General features: G+C 35.3%; 1 protein-coding gene and 1 long non-coding RNA gene across 3 annotated transcripts in view; both read left to right on the forward strand.

The window, feature by feature from the left end:
* Positions 1-9,948, forward strand: part of LOC124391113 (complement factor H-like) — a 56,155-nt gene extending 46,207 nt beyond the window's left edge. The window contains exons 13-17 of one of the 2 annotated variants that reach the window (XM_046857467.1): positions 6,521-6,664; positions 9,010-9,030; positions 9,179-9,373; positions 9,469-9,642; positions 9,734-9,948. In XM_046857467.1, the coding sequence (XP_046713423.1) occupies positions 6,521-6,664; positions 9,010-9,030; positions 9,179-9,373; positions 9,469-9,642; positions 9,734-9,933 (734 nt within the window). In that variant the 3' untranslated portion in view covers positions 9,934-9,948. The remainder of the gene's footprint in view (positions 1-6,520; positions 6,665-9,009; positions 9,031-9,178; positions 9,374-9,468; positions 9,643-9,733) is intronic. The other variant, XM_046857470.1, reaches the window with a different exon arrangement.
* A 1,285-nt stretch (positions 9,949-11,233) lies between these two features.
* Positions 11,234-13,015, forward strand: LOC124391116. The gene is made up of 3 exons (XR_006926908.1): positions 11,234-11,399; positions 11,486-11,641; positions 11,916-13,015. It is a non-coding gene; the product is annotated as an uncharacterized LOC124391116 (long non-coding RNA).
* Positions 13,016-16,357: the final 3,342 nt, after the last annotated feature.

A 16,357-nucleotide genomic window follows, 5' to 3' on the forward strand; every position in this document is an offset into this window, starting at 1 on the left:
GAGCTCCCTCCACAAGGAGGTTTTATGCCGCTAAATGGCAGCTGTTCTACACGTGGTGTAGGCACCACAAGTTTGACCCACTCAACTGCCCGGTTGGGGCTGTTCTGCAGTTGCTAGGGAAACACCCTGTCATGACACGTTCCAGAGTGCCTGTGTGAGATTTGCCTGTCGTGTTGGCGGCTCTATCCGAGCCCCCTTCCAGCCTTTGGCCGAGGTGGCCCTTAGGTACCTGTTCGGTTAAGACCGTCTTCCTTTTCTCAATGTCCTCCCTTAAAAGGTTTGGGGACCTAAATGCCCTGTCTGTGGCCCCGTCTCTCCTGGAGTTTACCCCTGGCATGGCAGTGCGTTCCTCTACTCTAGTGCTGGGTATGTACCTAAGATCCCTACGGCTCCCTCACGACCTGTTGTGTTGCAGGCATTCTGCCCTCCTCCCTTTCTAGTTCCAGACCAGGAGAAGCAGATTCAACTGTGTCCAGTGCGAGCACTGGATAAGTACTTGACTGAGGTCAGAGAAACTGTTTGTCTGCTATGGCCGTCATGAGAAAGGTTTTCCTGCCAGTATGCAGGCTCTCAGTATATGGATGGTGGATGCGATTTTGGTTGGTTATTAGTCCTCTGGTCTTCCCACCCCATTTGAAGTCAAGGCTCATTCGACCCATAGTATGGCAGCCTCTACGGCCTGGTCTGCGGGGTGCCCCTATTGGCAGGATTTTACATGTGATTCAGAGCGTGGACAATGTGGGGCGTTCCCAAAGCGTTTTGGCACAGTGTCTCGTTCCCTCAGGGAACTACGGTTACGTCCATAACCTAGAGACGTTTTCTGTTCAAATGATGGAAATTGGAGACACCCTTTTCCCAGATGTGAAGGTACACCTATAGTTCAGTTGACACAATTGACAGACTTGTGGATTAGAGTGCAGGATTTATTAGTAAAATACAAATGCAAACCAGTACTAAATAAAAAATTAACATCCCAGTTTTTTTAAAGAAATACTTTCATTGTCTAGTAAAATTGCACTTCTCTGTGCTGTTCTATTAAGTCAGAATTACTGTTACCAATAGCCTTAATTTTTTATTTATTTATTTAAACAGGAAACTGCACCATATCACCCGTGTTAGAGTGTGAATTATATATTAATAACCTCTATATTAATAGGTTGTATTTAAGCTGGGAAAAACATAAATGCCCTCAGCAATTTATGATGGTGACATTTATATATCTATTTAATTGGACTTTGCTCAAAAGTGGCCATCTTTTGTACAAAAGCCCTCTTTTGTGAGTTAGAACTTTTACCCCTCTCCCAGAGAGAGGGATCCCTCTCTGTCTTTGGTATTTGTGACTGATCCACACAACTGTTGTGGCTATGTGTTAGAAAGGTTAACTATATGAGCTTCAAATTGAAGCTACCTTCAGAATTAGAAAATTGCGTATTACCTCAAGTTATGTTGGCCTTTTTAATAGATACTAATAAGATATACCACTAATACCACCTAGCCACCTGCTGCTTAAGGAAGCTTATTTACCTTCACTATGATTGCTACTTGCATTCAATTTCCCAGACAATGTCAACATGTTTTATTTTGACAACTGGTGCAATTTGCACAAAAAGATTTTTGCGGAATTCTAGAACTGCATTAATTGAATGTAACCTTAAATTTTACTGAATACTTTATCTCCGATCAATTTTATTTTTTTAAACTTATATATATATTATATATATTATATATATTATAACATATCTAAGAATAGGTGATTCTTATTCTTTTTACAGTACAAATGCAACATTTCTGTGTTTAATAATATAATATATTGGTGCCTTGCAAAAGTATTCAACCCGAATATTTATCGATCATCTGAATTACAAATGACACATACTGATTGCTCTGGTATGTGTCAGTATATGTTACAGTATTTTGGTTGTATGGTCACAACTTGCAATTCCAAATCTCCAACCAGAAGACCCCTACTCAAAGCTCATGAGAAATTGCAGCTTGAGGAAAGTGTGAGGAAAGTAGGTAGAAATTGCATGACACAGGCTATAATACATTTAACATCATGCCCCGGGATAATTCCCTGCTAATATCCTACAGAGTGATTGCATCATTCACCTCTCTTTCATTACCAATCATCCCCCAATCACTGGACAGCAATAAAGCTCTGAACTGCATTAACCAAGTGGAATGTCTCAGCTACAAAGGAAATGCATGTCAGATGTGTCAGAGACGAAATTTCTTTGCTTAGGTGCCTAAATTGCTATAAACAGCTTTGCATTCGTGTCAATCAGGGAACTGCTGATAATCTCGACAATGAAGGAACTATAATGAATAGACATTCGGTGTTATATACAGTAGATGAAGACGAGTTCCTTTCTGAGTCTGGTTCCTCTCAATGATTTTTCTCATAACGTCTCAGGGAGGATTTCCTTGCAATACATTTACAAGGTATTAAATGTATGAAGACTCATTTCTAATCGTGAACTTTATACCTGCAATCTATTTATGGCTGCTTTGAGACAGTGACCATTGTTACAATAGGATTGAATTGATATCTGTTAGATAATAGTGAAACATAAATGGCCTCTTCCCATGTCTGTGCATGTTCTTCATACTGCTTTAAACCATCAAATGCAATTTGATGGTACAACTTTATAATAAAAGCCATACTGTTGATACATTAACAAGTCATTCATTGATGTTCGAATATAAGTAGCTAATAATGAGTTTGAAATAATGTAGTAAAAAAAATGACGTCAATATTTAACCTTTGTTCATATGAAATGCATTTTACTATAATTCAAATTGTTTTTTATTTATTTTCTTTATTATATCCATGAACAATGTGTAGTGAAACATAAATGGCCTCTTCTCATGTCTGTGCATGTTCTTCATACTGCTTTAAACCATCAAATGCAATTTGATGGTACAACTTTATAATAAAAGCCATACTGTTGATACATTAACAAGTCATTCATTGATGTTCGAATATAAGTAGCTAATAATGAGTTTGAAATAATGTAGTAAAAAAAATGACGTCAATATTTAACCTTTGTTCATATGAAATGCATTTTACTATAATTCAAATTGTTTTTTATTTATTTTCTTTATTATATCCATGAACAATGTGTAGTGAAACATAGCTTTATTTATGCAATTTTCTATTGCATCACAAAACCAAAATTGAGGAATAAATAAACAAAATTAGATTTTACAATTAAAAATATATAAATAAACATAGACAAATGTGGTGGGTTTTTTTTTTACGATTTGAGCTGATTTGAACATTTATACCCAGGATGTTACAAAGGCAAAAAATTCAATTGTACAAATGCAATAAAACACAGTAAAACACATTATATCAGCGTGTTTATGAATTTCTCCTATAAGAACCCATTTCATTATAAAATAATTTATAAAACATCTCGATCAGATCTCAATTTTAGAACACTGAAAATCGCAGCAGTCTTTTCCACCTATACACTATAATTTAATATAACTTGCAATGCCTGATAGTTCAAGTTCTGTTACTTACTGTAAGCATCTTACTATTTCTAAATATCAAAAGAGTACACTGATGTCTTTTAAATTCATTTTTTAGGTTCACAGTAGAAGCTCCAAGCAGTTTTAGACTATTAGGAAGAATCAGGCAGATCAGTTTGGCAAAAGGACCCTAATATGTAGGGTCCCGTTTATAAAAGGAAGTAATGATGTGTGAACGTTGTATTTGGCAGTCTTAAAGTCGAAATATTCTCTTGCAGTAATTCACAAAATATTGCACAATAAATTGCCACGGGAGGCATTGGAACCCAACTGCAGAGACACACTCGAGATATGCAAAAAGAGAACCAAAAATATAACAGGCAGAGTGTGTTTATCAATACAAAAAACAAACACATGACAAATACAAATAAGAGATGACTAAACAGGATGAAGAAACTCAGGAAGACAGAAGGTAACAAGAGACTTGAGAAGACCGGAGGCTTGGGGAAAACTCGGGAGAACGGATAAGCCAGGAGACTGGGAAAAACTTGGGAAAACAGAAAAGCCAGGAGACTTGAGGAGACTGGGGAAAACTCGGGAGAACAGAAAAGCCAGGAAACTCGAGGAGACTGGGGAAAACGGAAAATCCAGGAGACTCGAGGAGACTGGAGAAGACTTGGAAGAACAGGGAAGACTCGGGAGAACAGAAAAGCCAGGCGCCTACAGAAGACAGGAGATTAGGGAAGACTCGGAAGAACAGAGAAGACCGGAGGCCAGAGAAGACAGGAGAAACCAGGAGGCTAGGGAAAACAGGAGAAACCAGGAGGCTAGTGAAATCTCGGGAGAACAGAAAAGCCAGGAGCCTAGAGAAGACAGGAGACTTGGGAAGATGGGAGAACAGAGAAGACAGGAGACTAAAGAAGACAGGAGAAGCTAAGAGACACCAGGAGGCTAGGAAAAACAGGAGCAACCAGGAGGCTAGGGAAAACTCGAGAAAACAGCAGACAAAGAAATCAAACAAAATAGAAAAACACTAAAACAGATCAAACAAACTCACACATATCCAGTTTCATGCACGTATCAAGACAGACAAATACTAAGACCAATATCAAGACAGAAGATACCACAACAAAAATAATGACAAATACACTGATGACTGTACCACAACAAAAATAATGACAAATACACTGATGACTGTACCACAACAAAAGTGAAGACAAATATAATGAACCAACCCAGACCAAGGCAAAAGGGGCAACTTGAATAGACAACCCTAACAAGGAGCAGTTGGGAGACATTAAACAGTTAGGGGCTAGGGCCCAGTAGGGAGATAAGTGCCCAGTGGCGGCATCTGGTGGCCAAAGCAAAAACGAACGCAAAAAATGTCCGGATGCTGACACATTCCTATTGTCATTACACTTAATAATAAAAAGGAAATACTCTTAATATTAGACTATTAATATTTGGTTAAATTCAATTAATTGTTAATTAGTTCAAATGTTATTGTTGGTTATTAATAAATTAGTCTTAAATGTATTGATAGAAAAACAGTAGTAAAGGATTTTATTTATCCAAACATAGCAAAGTGTGCCTTCTCATTTGTCCCAGATTACAAAATGTCCAAATGCCTGTAGTCTATTTATGCTTATCTCTTCCTAAATAAAAAAAAAACACCTTTTTTGTAAATCATGTGACCATTTACTGGACTATTACTATTTGGTTAAATTCAATTAATTGTTAATTAGTTAAAATGTTAATGTTGGTTATTAATAAATTAGTCCTATAGGTATTGATAGAAAAACAGTAGTAAAGGATTTTATTTATCCAAACATAGCAAAGTGTGCCTTCTTATTTGTCCCAGATCACAAAATGTCCAAATGCCTGTAGTCTATTTATGCTTATCTCTTCCTAAATAAACAAAAAAAACACCTTTTTTTTGTAAATCATGTGACCATTTACTGGACTGTGCTGATACACTGCCCATAAGGCCAGTGAAAGGATTGACCCTTTATTTACATATACATTTTTGTGACATCTGTGCTCATATTTAAATGAATATTAGATTTATATGTTATTTAAAACCCCTTTTTTTTAGAAACAAACAAATACATGATATAGAACTCTCCAGAAAGTATAAAATAGTACATTACATATACTTTTAATTTATAAAAGCTGTAATATAATCATTTGCTTTATCTATAACAGTTCTCTATTGTAATTAAGAATGTAAACATGTCTATATTGACTACAAGATGACAAACCATCCCTTGTTAAAGACAATATCTGTATATATTGGCTTTCTTATTACTTAAAAAGAAAACACTCTTCTCAAAACTGCAATATTATACAATTATCTCCTTTATCTAAGTATAACAATATTCAAATAAAACATTTTTTAAACACTACTCTCAATGTGTACAAAGAGCTGCGTCAGCTCTGATAAATGATTAACAAAGGACCTTCACTGATCCACTGTCAAAAAGGAGTATCACAGTAATCCCTATGTTACAAATCTCTTAGGGATGGGATCCACTATGCAAGAGGTTTCCAAAATCTTCTTTGTTGCTTTTTGGGTCTTTTCATTTACCCATGTCAAAAGTCAAGGTAAGGCTGCATATAAATTTCTTTTTAAATAATAATATTTCTTACAATTCTTTTATTTAACAATAATTAGTGATAAAAATTATAATTAAGACAATAAGCCCTAATAAGAGCCATCATTAAGTATGTTTAACCAAAAAATATATTTTATAGAATGCAGTACAGGAATGATTCAATATGACAATGTGCAGAAAAGTGATTTTTAAATATGCTAATGTTATGTCTCAAGGATGCATTTTCATTCAGTTTAACTTCCTGGTGGTTTGCTTAGTTCATTTTACTGCAAATATATATTTGACAAAAAAGAACAAGTTTTTTAAAGGTTGAAAATTTTTGTTGAAAGAAATTGTTACTGTTTCATAAATAAAAAAAAACTTGTTGGTTTTGTTATCTGTTTGTATCTATTACTATATAATTAAAATATTTTTGGTCGTTGTTGCAGATATAGAATGTGTGGCCCCTGAAATACCACATGGAATTACAAATCCTGCTATACTGTACAAAGAAAATGATATAATAAAATATAAATGTGAAGAAAAGTATCAACCCAGACCTGGAAAACCTAAATGCACAAAATACGGCTGGAGTATAATATATATTTTCTACAAGTTTCTTTAAACTGATAGCTTCAGAGGTAATCAAACCTGTTTTAAAAATAATTAACTCTTCCATTAGCACTGGTTATGTACCTAAATCCTTCAAACTGGCAGTTATCCACCCCCTTATTAAGAAAACTGACCTTGACCCATGTCAGTTGTCCAACTACAGACCGATATCAAATCTCCCCTTTATATCCAAAATTTTAGAAAAGGTTGTAGCACAGCAGTTATGCTCACATCTGCTTATGAATAACGTTTTTGAAATGTATCAGTCAGGATTTCGGCCTCATCATAGCACAGAGACGGCGCTAGTTAAGGTGGTAAATGACCTGTTATTGGGCTCTGATCAGGGTTTTGTCTCCTTACTTGTTTTGCTCGACCTTAGTGCAGCTTTTGACACCATTGATCAAACTATACTGCTTGCTAGACTTGAGAACGTTGTAGGAATAAAGGAACAGCTCTCTTAGCTCAGGTCTTATTTGACTGATCGCTATCAGTTTGTGGATGTAAATGGTGAGTTCTCCACACTTTATGAGGTAAAGTTTGGTGTTCCTCAAGGATCTGTCTTGGGCCCACTGCTTTTCTCTTTATATATGCTGCCTCTTGGTGAAATCATTCATAAACATGGGATTCGCTTCCATTGCTATGCTGATGACACACAGCTGTATATTTCAGCAAAGCCAGATGAGGTAGATCAGCTCAACAATGTTGAGAAGTGTGTAAAGGACATTAGACAGTGGATGCTTAATAACTTTCTTCTGCTCAACTCAGACAAGACAGAAGTACTTTTACTAGGACCACATGCAGCTAGAAATAAACTTTCCGATTATGTAGCATCTCTGGATGGTGTTTCTGTTTCAGCATGTACGGCTGTCAAAGACCTTGGTGTGATTATTGACCCGAGTCTTTCCTTTGAGTCTCACGTGAATAATATCACCAGAATCGCCTTCTTTCACCTTAGAAATATTGCTAAGATTAGAAATATGATGTCGTTGCAGGATGCAGAAAAACTAGTTCATGCTTTTGTTACTTCTAGATTAGACTACTGTAACGCTTACTGTCTGGGTGTGCGAGTAAGTGCATAAATAAGCTTCAGTTAGTCCAGAATGCAGCAGCAAGGGTCCTCACTAGATCTAGGAAATATGACCACATCACCCCTGTTTTAATTAGTCTACACTGGCTCCCAATCAAATCTCGCATTGATTATAAAATATTACTACTGACGATAAAGCACTTAACGGTCTCGCACCGCAGTATCTGAGTGAACTTCTGTACCAGTATGATCCTCCACGCCTACTTAGATCAAAAGGTGCTGGCTATCTGTTGGTTCCTCAAATAATGAAGACTACAGCAGGGGGCAGATCTTTCTCTTATAAAGCCCCACAGTTATGGAACAGCCTTCCAATCAGTGTTCGGGACTCGGACACAGTCTCAGTGTTCAAGTCGAGGTTGAAAACTTATTTATTTAGTCAAGCCTTTTATCAGTAGATCTTTCTTAGGTAAAGGCACAGATCTGGAGGGCGCATGGATATAGAGTGTTTGGTGAACTGGTATATTTGTATGCTGTCGTCCCTCACATTCACACGCTCACTCAGGTTTGTTGAACGGTGGTGTGGTGGGTCGCCTCTTATCCCAGAGATCCCTCATGTCTGTGTTACCTTCTGGTTCTCTCTTTAGTTATGCTGCCATAGCGAGTCTTGCCGGAGTCCAAACTGCACAGTGACATTAACTTTCATACACCAATAGTTACACTTAATAATCCATATCCTTCTCTTCCGTCACCCTCTCTCTCTCTCTCTCTCTCTCTCTCTCTCTCTCTCTCTCTCTCTCTCGGTCGAGTTAAACATGCTCCTGAGGCTCCAGTGACCACTGTTCCTGCCCCTCTCCCTCCATGGATCTTCACACTTCTGTGCAGCTCGGGACGGTCTCTCATCAACACCTTGGGTGGTTCCATGTAATTCCGGAGTAGAACGGGTGCTTTTGAGGACGGATTGGACTGTAGTTGGTGTCAGCGGTCTGCTGCACTGACTCGGGAGTGCAGTTTGCTTCTGATCATCATCACTGTACCCCGCAACTTTGCATATATGCTTCAAATGGACATTTGGTGCAACCCAGATGAGGATGGGTTCCCTCTTGAGTCTGGTTCCTCTCAAGGTTTCTTCCTTTGCCATCTCGGGGAGTTTTTCCTTGCCACAGTTGCTCATCGGGGACAAACATACTTACAAAGAACATATTTACATTTAATCACCACATTATCTGTGTAAAGCTGCTTTGAGACAATTTTCATTGTTAAAAGCGCTATACAAATAAAAATGAATTGAATTGAATTGAAGTATAAAACCCGAATGTGAAGGTGATAACCCAGTGTTTGTTTTCCTGTGTTAAATTTACTCAAGTTGAATATTTATATTTTACATATAAAATTTTTATTGAACAGTTTTGACGATCTCTGTAAACCTTAATCCTTCTCATTGTATTTTATCTCATTTTGACACCAATAGAAATTGTATGTATGCTTGGTTCACCCACGGTTGGTGTTTATAGTACAGAACCTAAAGGGGTATCTGTATTTCATGTTGGTGAACATGTGCAGATTACATGCTTAAAAACACACTGGTTTTCTGGAACAAAGCAACAGTCAAGAAGTGTTAAATGCCAAAATGATGGAACATGGTCATCCAGACCAGTGTGTGAGGGTAAAAATGTAAAACACAATACAATAAAAATACTGGTACAATATTGTTGGCACCATAATTCTAGGACAATGTAATAAAAACTAATAATTTTGCAGAAATGACATGTGAAAAACCAGAAGAGGAACATCTGGTTCTTTCGTACTACTATAGATACAAGCAAACTTATCAATTAAATGCGGATATACAATATACCTGTGAAGCTGGTTATAAAGGTGGTCCAAGTTCTAGATGTACAGAGAATGGCTGGGATCCAAAACCAGGGTGTATTGGTATGTATACATTTTAAAGAATTAATTAGTTTATTAACTTGCGTATATAATGGTTGAATAAATCCCAACAAATATTTTGCCTGTATTTTAGAGATTACTTGTTCAAAACCACATATTGATTATGGAACAGTGAAGAACCCACAGAATATTTACAGGGCAGATACACATGTATTAATCCAGTTTGATAATGGATATCAATATAATGCCACCTGTACAAGAAATGGAGAATGGCAAAGTACAGAAAAGTGCAAACGTAAGAATCAATTTAATAATATATTAATAAATAGCTAGCTAATAGCTAATAGTTAGCTTTAGTCTGCTAATTTGAATGAGCAGTTCTCGGAAAGTGTTCAGAGGTGTTTCACTGTTTCTATTACTCACTTTGTTTGTGCTCACTACATAAACCATATTGATCTTATTAAACATTATAATAATAAATTACTATACTCTGCATTAAATACATAAAGTTAGGAAATTATTAGCATGTGTTGTCTCTACACAGCTTAAGCAAAAGCAAAAAAAAAAAATAGTTTCTGATATTGAATATTATCTATATATTTTAATTATGGGTGTATGTATTTTTGTTGTTATAATTATTTGTCTTCTTCCTCTTATTTTTCTTCATCTTCTTCTTCTTTTTATTATTATTATTATTGCAGCAAAACCATCAGTTTGTGCACCGTTCTCCTTGACACATGGGTTCACACGTAAATCAGACAGAGGATATTTGTACACATGTGACTCAGACTATAAAACATTTGATGGGAAATGGTGGGGAGAGGTAACCTGCCAGGGTGGTCAATGGAGTGATACACCACAGTGTATACGTAAGTGGTTGTAATTTTCAGGGGGCACGTTATAATGTCAATGTAACTGGTTTTACTCGTACTGTGTTTTTTTTTTACAGCTGAAAAGCAATGCGGTCAAATACCCACTGTTTTTAAAGTAATAAATCAAGGAAATCGAGCATTTAAGGACAGTGAACGGCATGAATTTGAATGTGAAGTAGGACCATGTTGTTTTCATTGTGTCAATGGGAAATGGCAGAACCAGGATTGTGCATGTAAGACCTTTTTGTTGATGACCTCACCAATTTAAATGAATGGAAATGTAATTTCTAAAGTTGAAAATCGATCAGAATTGTGTCAAACTCGATCGAATTTGAATCAGAACCTACTTGAATATTACAGCATTCACTGAAAAATGCTAGAAAAAAACAAATAGATAGCTTTAGTCTGCTAATTTGAATGAGCAGTTCTCGAAAAGTGTTCAGAGGTGTTTCACTGTTTCTATTACTCACTTTGTTTGTGCTCACTACATAAACCATATTGATCTTATTAAACATTATAATAATAAATTACTATACTCTGCATTAAATACATAAAGTTAGGAAATTATTAGCATGTGTTGTCTCTACACAGCTTAAGCAACAGCAAAAAAAAAAAATAGTTTCTGATATTGAATATTATCTATATATTTTAATTATGGGTGTATGTATTTTTGTTGTTATAATTATTTGTCTTCTTCCTCTTTTTTTCTTCATCTTCTTCTTCTTTTTATTATTATTATTATTATTATTATTATTGCAGCAAAACCATCAGTTTGTGCACCGTTCTCCTTGACACATGGGTTCACACGTAAATCAGACAGAGGATATTTGTACACATGTGACTCAGACTATAAAACATTTGATGGGAAATGGTGGGGAGAGGTAACCTGCCAGGGTGGTCAATGGAGTGATACACCACAGTGTATACGTAAGTGGTTGTAATGTTCAGGGGGCACGTTATAATGTCAATGTAACTGGTTTTACTAGTACTGTATTTTTTTTTTTTTTTTACAGCTGACAAGAAATGTGGTAAAATACCCACTGTTTTTAAAGTAATAAATCAAGGAAATCGAGCATTTGAGGACAGTGAACGGCATGAATTTGAATGTGAAGTAGGACCATGTTGTTTTCATTGTGCCAATGGGAAATGGCAGAACCAGGATTGTGCATGTAAGACCTTTTTGTTGATGACCTCACCAATTTAAATGGAAATGTAATTTCTAAAGTTGAAAATCGATCAGAATTGTGTCAAACTCGATCAAAATTTAATCAGAACCTACTTGAATATTACAGCATTCACTAGAAAATGCTAGATAAAAACAAATAGATAAGCAACCCAGCTTGATTATGATTTGAGAGTAAATTACATAAACCGGAATAACACCCTGCTGCTATACTTTCATTACATAGTGATCAGTTCCTTTGTTTCTTTTTATGCAAATAGATCAGAAATGTCCTACTCCTCCCTATGTTGAAAACGCCGTTATTACTTCTCATGAAGCGAGAACTTCTCAGCAATCAGTGACATATGAGTGCCGTGAAAATTACAGCATAACCGGGCAAAAGAAAATCAACTGCATCGACTCAAAGTGGGGAAATGCACCAACATGTACATGTAAGTAGATTTAGACCTGAAATATGCTGTACACATACAACTACTCTGTTTTCCTCAATGACATGTATTTACAATCCACTTTTCTCTTTTTTAAATGTTATCTTTGTTTTAATATTGTCTACGTGTCTATACTGTCATGTCTATGACTGTACGTTACTGCAAAACCCAAACTCCCAAACAACACAAGAATTCACATTCCAAATATACAAATGGGAGGCAATTTGATTTTTGAATCAATGAATCAATGATGAATCAGAGACCTGGCATGTTTGTTTGGGGCACATGTGATAGTTTAGAAAATAGGTGTCAGATAAAAAACAGAGATAAATGCATGTTGTTCTCAAGTTAAAACCTCGCTAAACTTCTATAACGATTCCGGTTTAAAATTATAATTTAAAACTATATTCCCAGCATGGTGAGCAATTCACATGTTGTTTAGGTGAATTGTTAGTTTCTGATATGTTGATAGCTATTTGTGATTAGCACCATTGTTTAATGTTTGTGTAGACATTTACTGTTTTTTATATTGCTTGTTGAAATATTCAAGCAGTATATGTTGCATTTAGTTGTTAAACAAAGTTTAGCATGGGTTTGTAACACAGAGACTGTTCTAAAAACATGTGATAATGCTTGATGCATATACGTTAATTTGTGATATTAGCATAATAGGGATTATTATATTTTAAGTTATAAGCATATCATTTAATGCTTACTATCTAAAGCTGATGTTCAAATGTTTGCAGAAATGTAATTGGTGATGTAAACAATACTGGATAGTATTTGTGAATTGTTTTGTTTTTACAGTTTGACCACATCTATACACATGAATGTGCAAAAAATACTTAACTAAAATTAGGCTACAACAACAACAACGACCAAATGTGTACATTGTGAGTTCAGCACAAGAGGAATAAAAGACAAAATCAAGATTTACGTTAATGTTATCATTTTTATGGTTAACAGTTCATGTACTGAAATCTTCACATACAATAAACAAACAATTCAATAATAATGTAATAAATAGACAATCGGTGCCACCCAGATGAGGATGGGTTCCCTCTTGTGTCTGGTTCCTCTCAAGATTTCTTCCTTATGCCCTCTTAGGGAGTTTTTCCTGGTCACAGTTGCCACCGGCTCGCTCTTTAGGGACCAACTTACAGTTAAAAAGAACATTCTTATTCATTCTTTATACATGCATTTTGTACATTTTGTACATCCATCATCTGTGTAAAGTTACTTTTAAGACACTGTCCATTGTTAAAAGTGCTATACAATTAAAAATGAATTGAATTGAAAAGTACAGTAGGCACTGAACGTGGACAGTGGAAGCTTGGAAAAATATTGCCTGAACTAATTAATTTTGAATTCAGCTACAACATTTTGGTGCTTATATCAGAATTTATCATCAGTAGCATGAATCCATGGAGTCATTCTACCTTGTGTTAACAAACTAAGGTCAATTAAAAGGGTTAACAAACTAAGGCCAATTAAAATGAGAGTCATATAAAAGATGAAACAATGTCCTTTAAAAATCTAGTACATAAAAGACCACCTTTAAATGACTGTGAATGATTAATCTTCTTATTTTAATGCTTACTATCTAAAGCTGATGTTTAAATGTTTGTAGAAATTTAATTGGTGATGTAAACAATACTGGATAGTATTTGTGAATTGTTTTGTTTTTACAGTTCGACCACATCGATACACATGAATGTGCAAAAAATACTTAACTAAAATTAGGCTACAACAACAACAACGACCAAATGTGTACATTGTGAGTTCAGCACAAGAGGAATAAAAGACAAAATCAAGATTAAAGTTAATGTTACCATTTCATTGGTAACAGTTCATGTACTGAAATCTTCACATACAATAAACAAACAATTCATCAAATGAGTGACAGTTAACATTTAGCTGTAATAAATAGACAATCGGTGCCACCCAGATGAGGATGGGTTCCCTCTTGAGTCTGGTTCCTCTCAAGGTTTCTTCCTTATGCCCTTTTAGGGAGTTTTTCCTGGTCACAGTTGCCACCAGCTCGCTCTTTAGAGACCAACTTACACTTAAAAAGAACATTCTTATTCATTGTTTGCATTCTATGCATTTTGTACATTTTGTACATCCATCATCTGTGTAAAGTTACTTTTAAGACACTGTCCATTGTTGAAAGTGCTATACAATTATAAAAATTAATTGGACAGTGGAAGTTTGGAAAAATATTGCATGAACTAATTAATTTTGATTTCAGCTACAACATTTTGGTGCTTATATCAGAATTTAGCATCAGTAGCATGAATCCATGGAGTCATTCTACCTTGTGTCAACAAACTAAGGCCAATTAAAATGCGAGTCATATAAAAGGTGAAACAATGTCCTTTAAAAAATCTAGTACATAAAAGTCCACCTTTAAATGACTGTGAATGATTAATCTTCTTATTTTAATGCTTACTAATAATTGCAAAATGATTTTTTTGCCTGTGTGCAGATGCAGTCATAATCTTTATAGATTTATGATTTACCATATATAAGATTAATGATTATTTCTGACAGGGAAAAAACTAAGCATTATGCTGTTGTAGTTATAGATTGTTCAATAAAGCATGAACACTGGACTTTGTAGGGTTTATGATACTCAGTAAAAAAAAAAGAAAATAGTAAATAAAAATAAAATAATTTCGTAATAATAACAATAATATTGAAAATATATTGAATGTTTAAGCTGAGTAAATGTATAATTTTAAGGAAAATAAATTTCATTTTAATTTGATGGCTGCAACACGTTGGGTCGGGCAACGAAAGTCTTGAATAAGATTAGCAGAGCTTCATTATCTGTAAAAGACTCTTCCAATTTCAGAATAATATTCCACAACATAAAATTCTAAAACAGTTGAATATCTCATCGTTTGCAGTAAAAAAATAATCAAAATTTTCAAATATTCTGAAGAAATCAAAATCAATACTCAATTCCTTAAATATTCAATTCCTCAGGTGACACTGCATTTTAAACGGGCATAATTCTGTAATGGAAATCACTGCTTGGACTCATTAACTCCTCCAGAAATCATTGTTTGTAAATACAGTTTGCCATGTCACTCACATCCAAAAAGAAATGCTAGATAAATGCATGAACATGATCCTGAAATGCCACAATCCTCTCTGGGGCCAAAGCTCATTAAAATGTAATGAGGCAAAGTGGAAAACAGTTCTGTGGTCAGGCAAATAAAAATTTACATTTCTTTGTCTGTGGAATGGGCAGCTTGCACATTTGGAAAAGCCCCATCAATGCTGACTGGTATATACAGGTTTTAGGGCAACAAGCTTTCATACTGAAAACATCTTTTTTAGGGCCTTGCATATTTGAGCAAGACAATGCTAAATGCATACTACATCTATTATAATAGCATGACTTTGTAGTGGAAGAGTCCAAATGCTGTACTGGCCTGTCTGCGGTCTAGACCTTTCACAATTTGAAAACATCAGAATATATAGCAAAAAATACCCAGAACTGTTGAGCAGTTAAAATTCTGTATCAGACACATATGGGACAACATTCCTCTTCCGAAATTTTAGCAACTGGTCTCCTCACTTCCCAGATGTATAAAGACAGAAGAAATTATGCTGTACAGTGATAAACATGTCTCTGTTCTAACTTATATAAGACATGTTGCAGCCTTCAAATTCGAAATGACTATTGTTTCTACTTAAAATATATTCTCAGATATAGATTCGCAGTTCAACCCTTTAAAATGTTTTTTTTTTTGTTGTTTGTTTGTTTTATTGTGAATAGAATATAAATTTTTGAGATTTGCATCCTGTCCATCCTCGTCACTCCCAATGAAAATCTCAGCATCTTCAACTCTGATAGCTCCACCTCTAGTCTTTTTGACACTGTCTTTAAATATACCATAAAACATACCAGGTCTCACCACAGTCCTATAAACGTTCCCTTTTAATCTTGCAGATACCCTTCTATCATAGATAGATAGATAGATAGATAGATAGATAGATAGATAGATAGATAGATAGATAGATAGATAGATAGATAGATAGATAGATAGATAGATAGATAGATAGATAGATAGATAGATAGATAGATAGATAGATAGATAGATAGATAGATAGATAGATTTATCTTTGGGAATGCTTCTGCATTGCTCACGCTCTGAATCATGTGTAAAATCCAGCCAACGGCAAAGCCCGACATCACCGTGTGGTGACGGAAGCGACAAAATGCGCATGCAGTGGAGCCGACACTAGCTTCTGAAAATGAG

The sequence above is a fragment of the Silurus meridionalis genome, chromosome 9 (genome assembly GCF_014805685.1).
Source record: "Silurus meridionalis isolate SWU-2019-XX chromosome 9, ASM1480568v1, whole genome shotgun sequence".
Classification (NCBI taxonomy): domain Eukaryota; kingdom Metazoa; phylum Chordata; class Actinopteri; order Siluriformes; family Siluridae; genus Silurus; species Silurus meridionalis.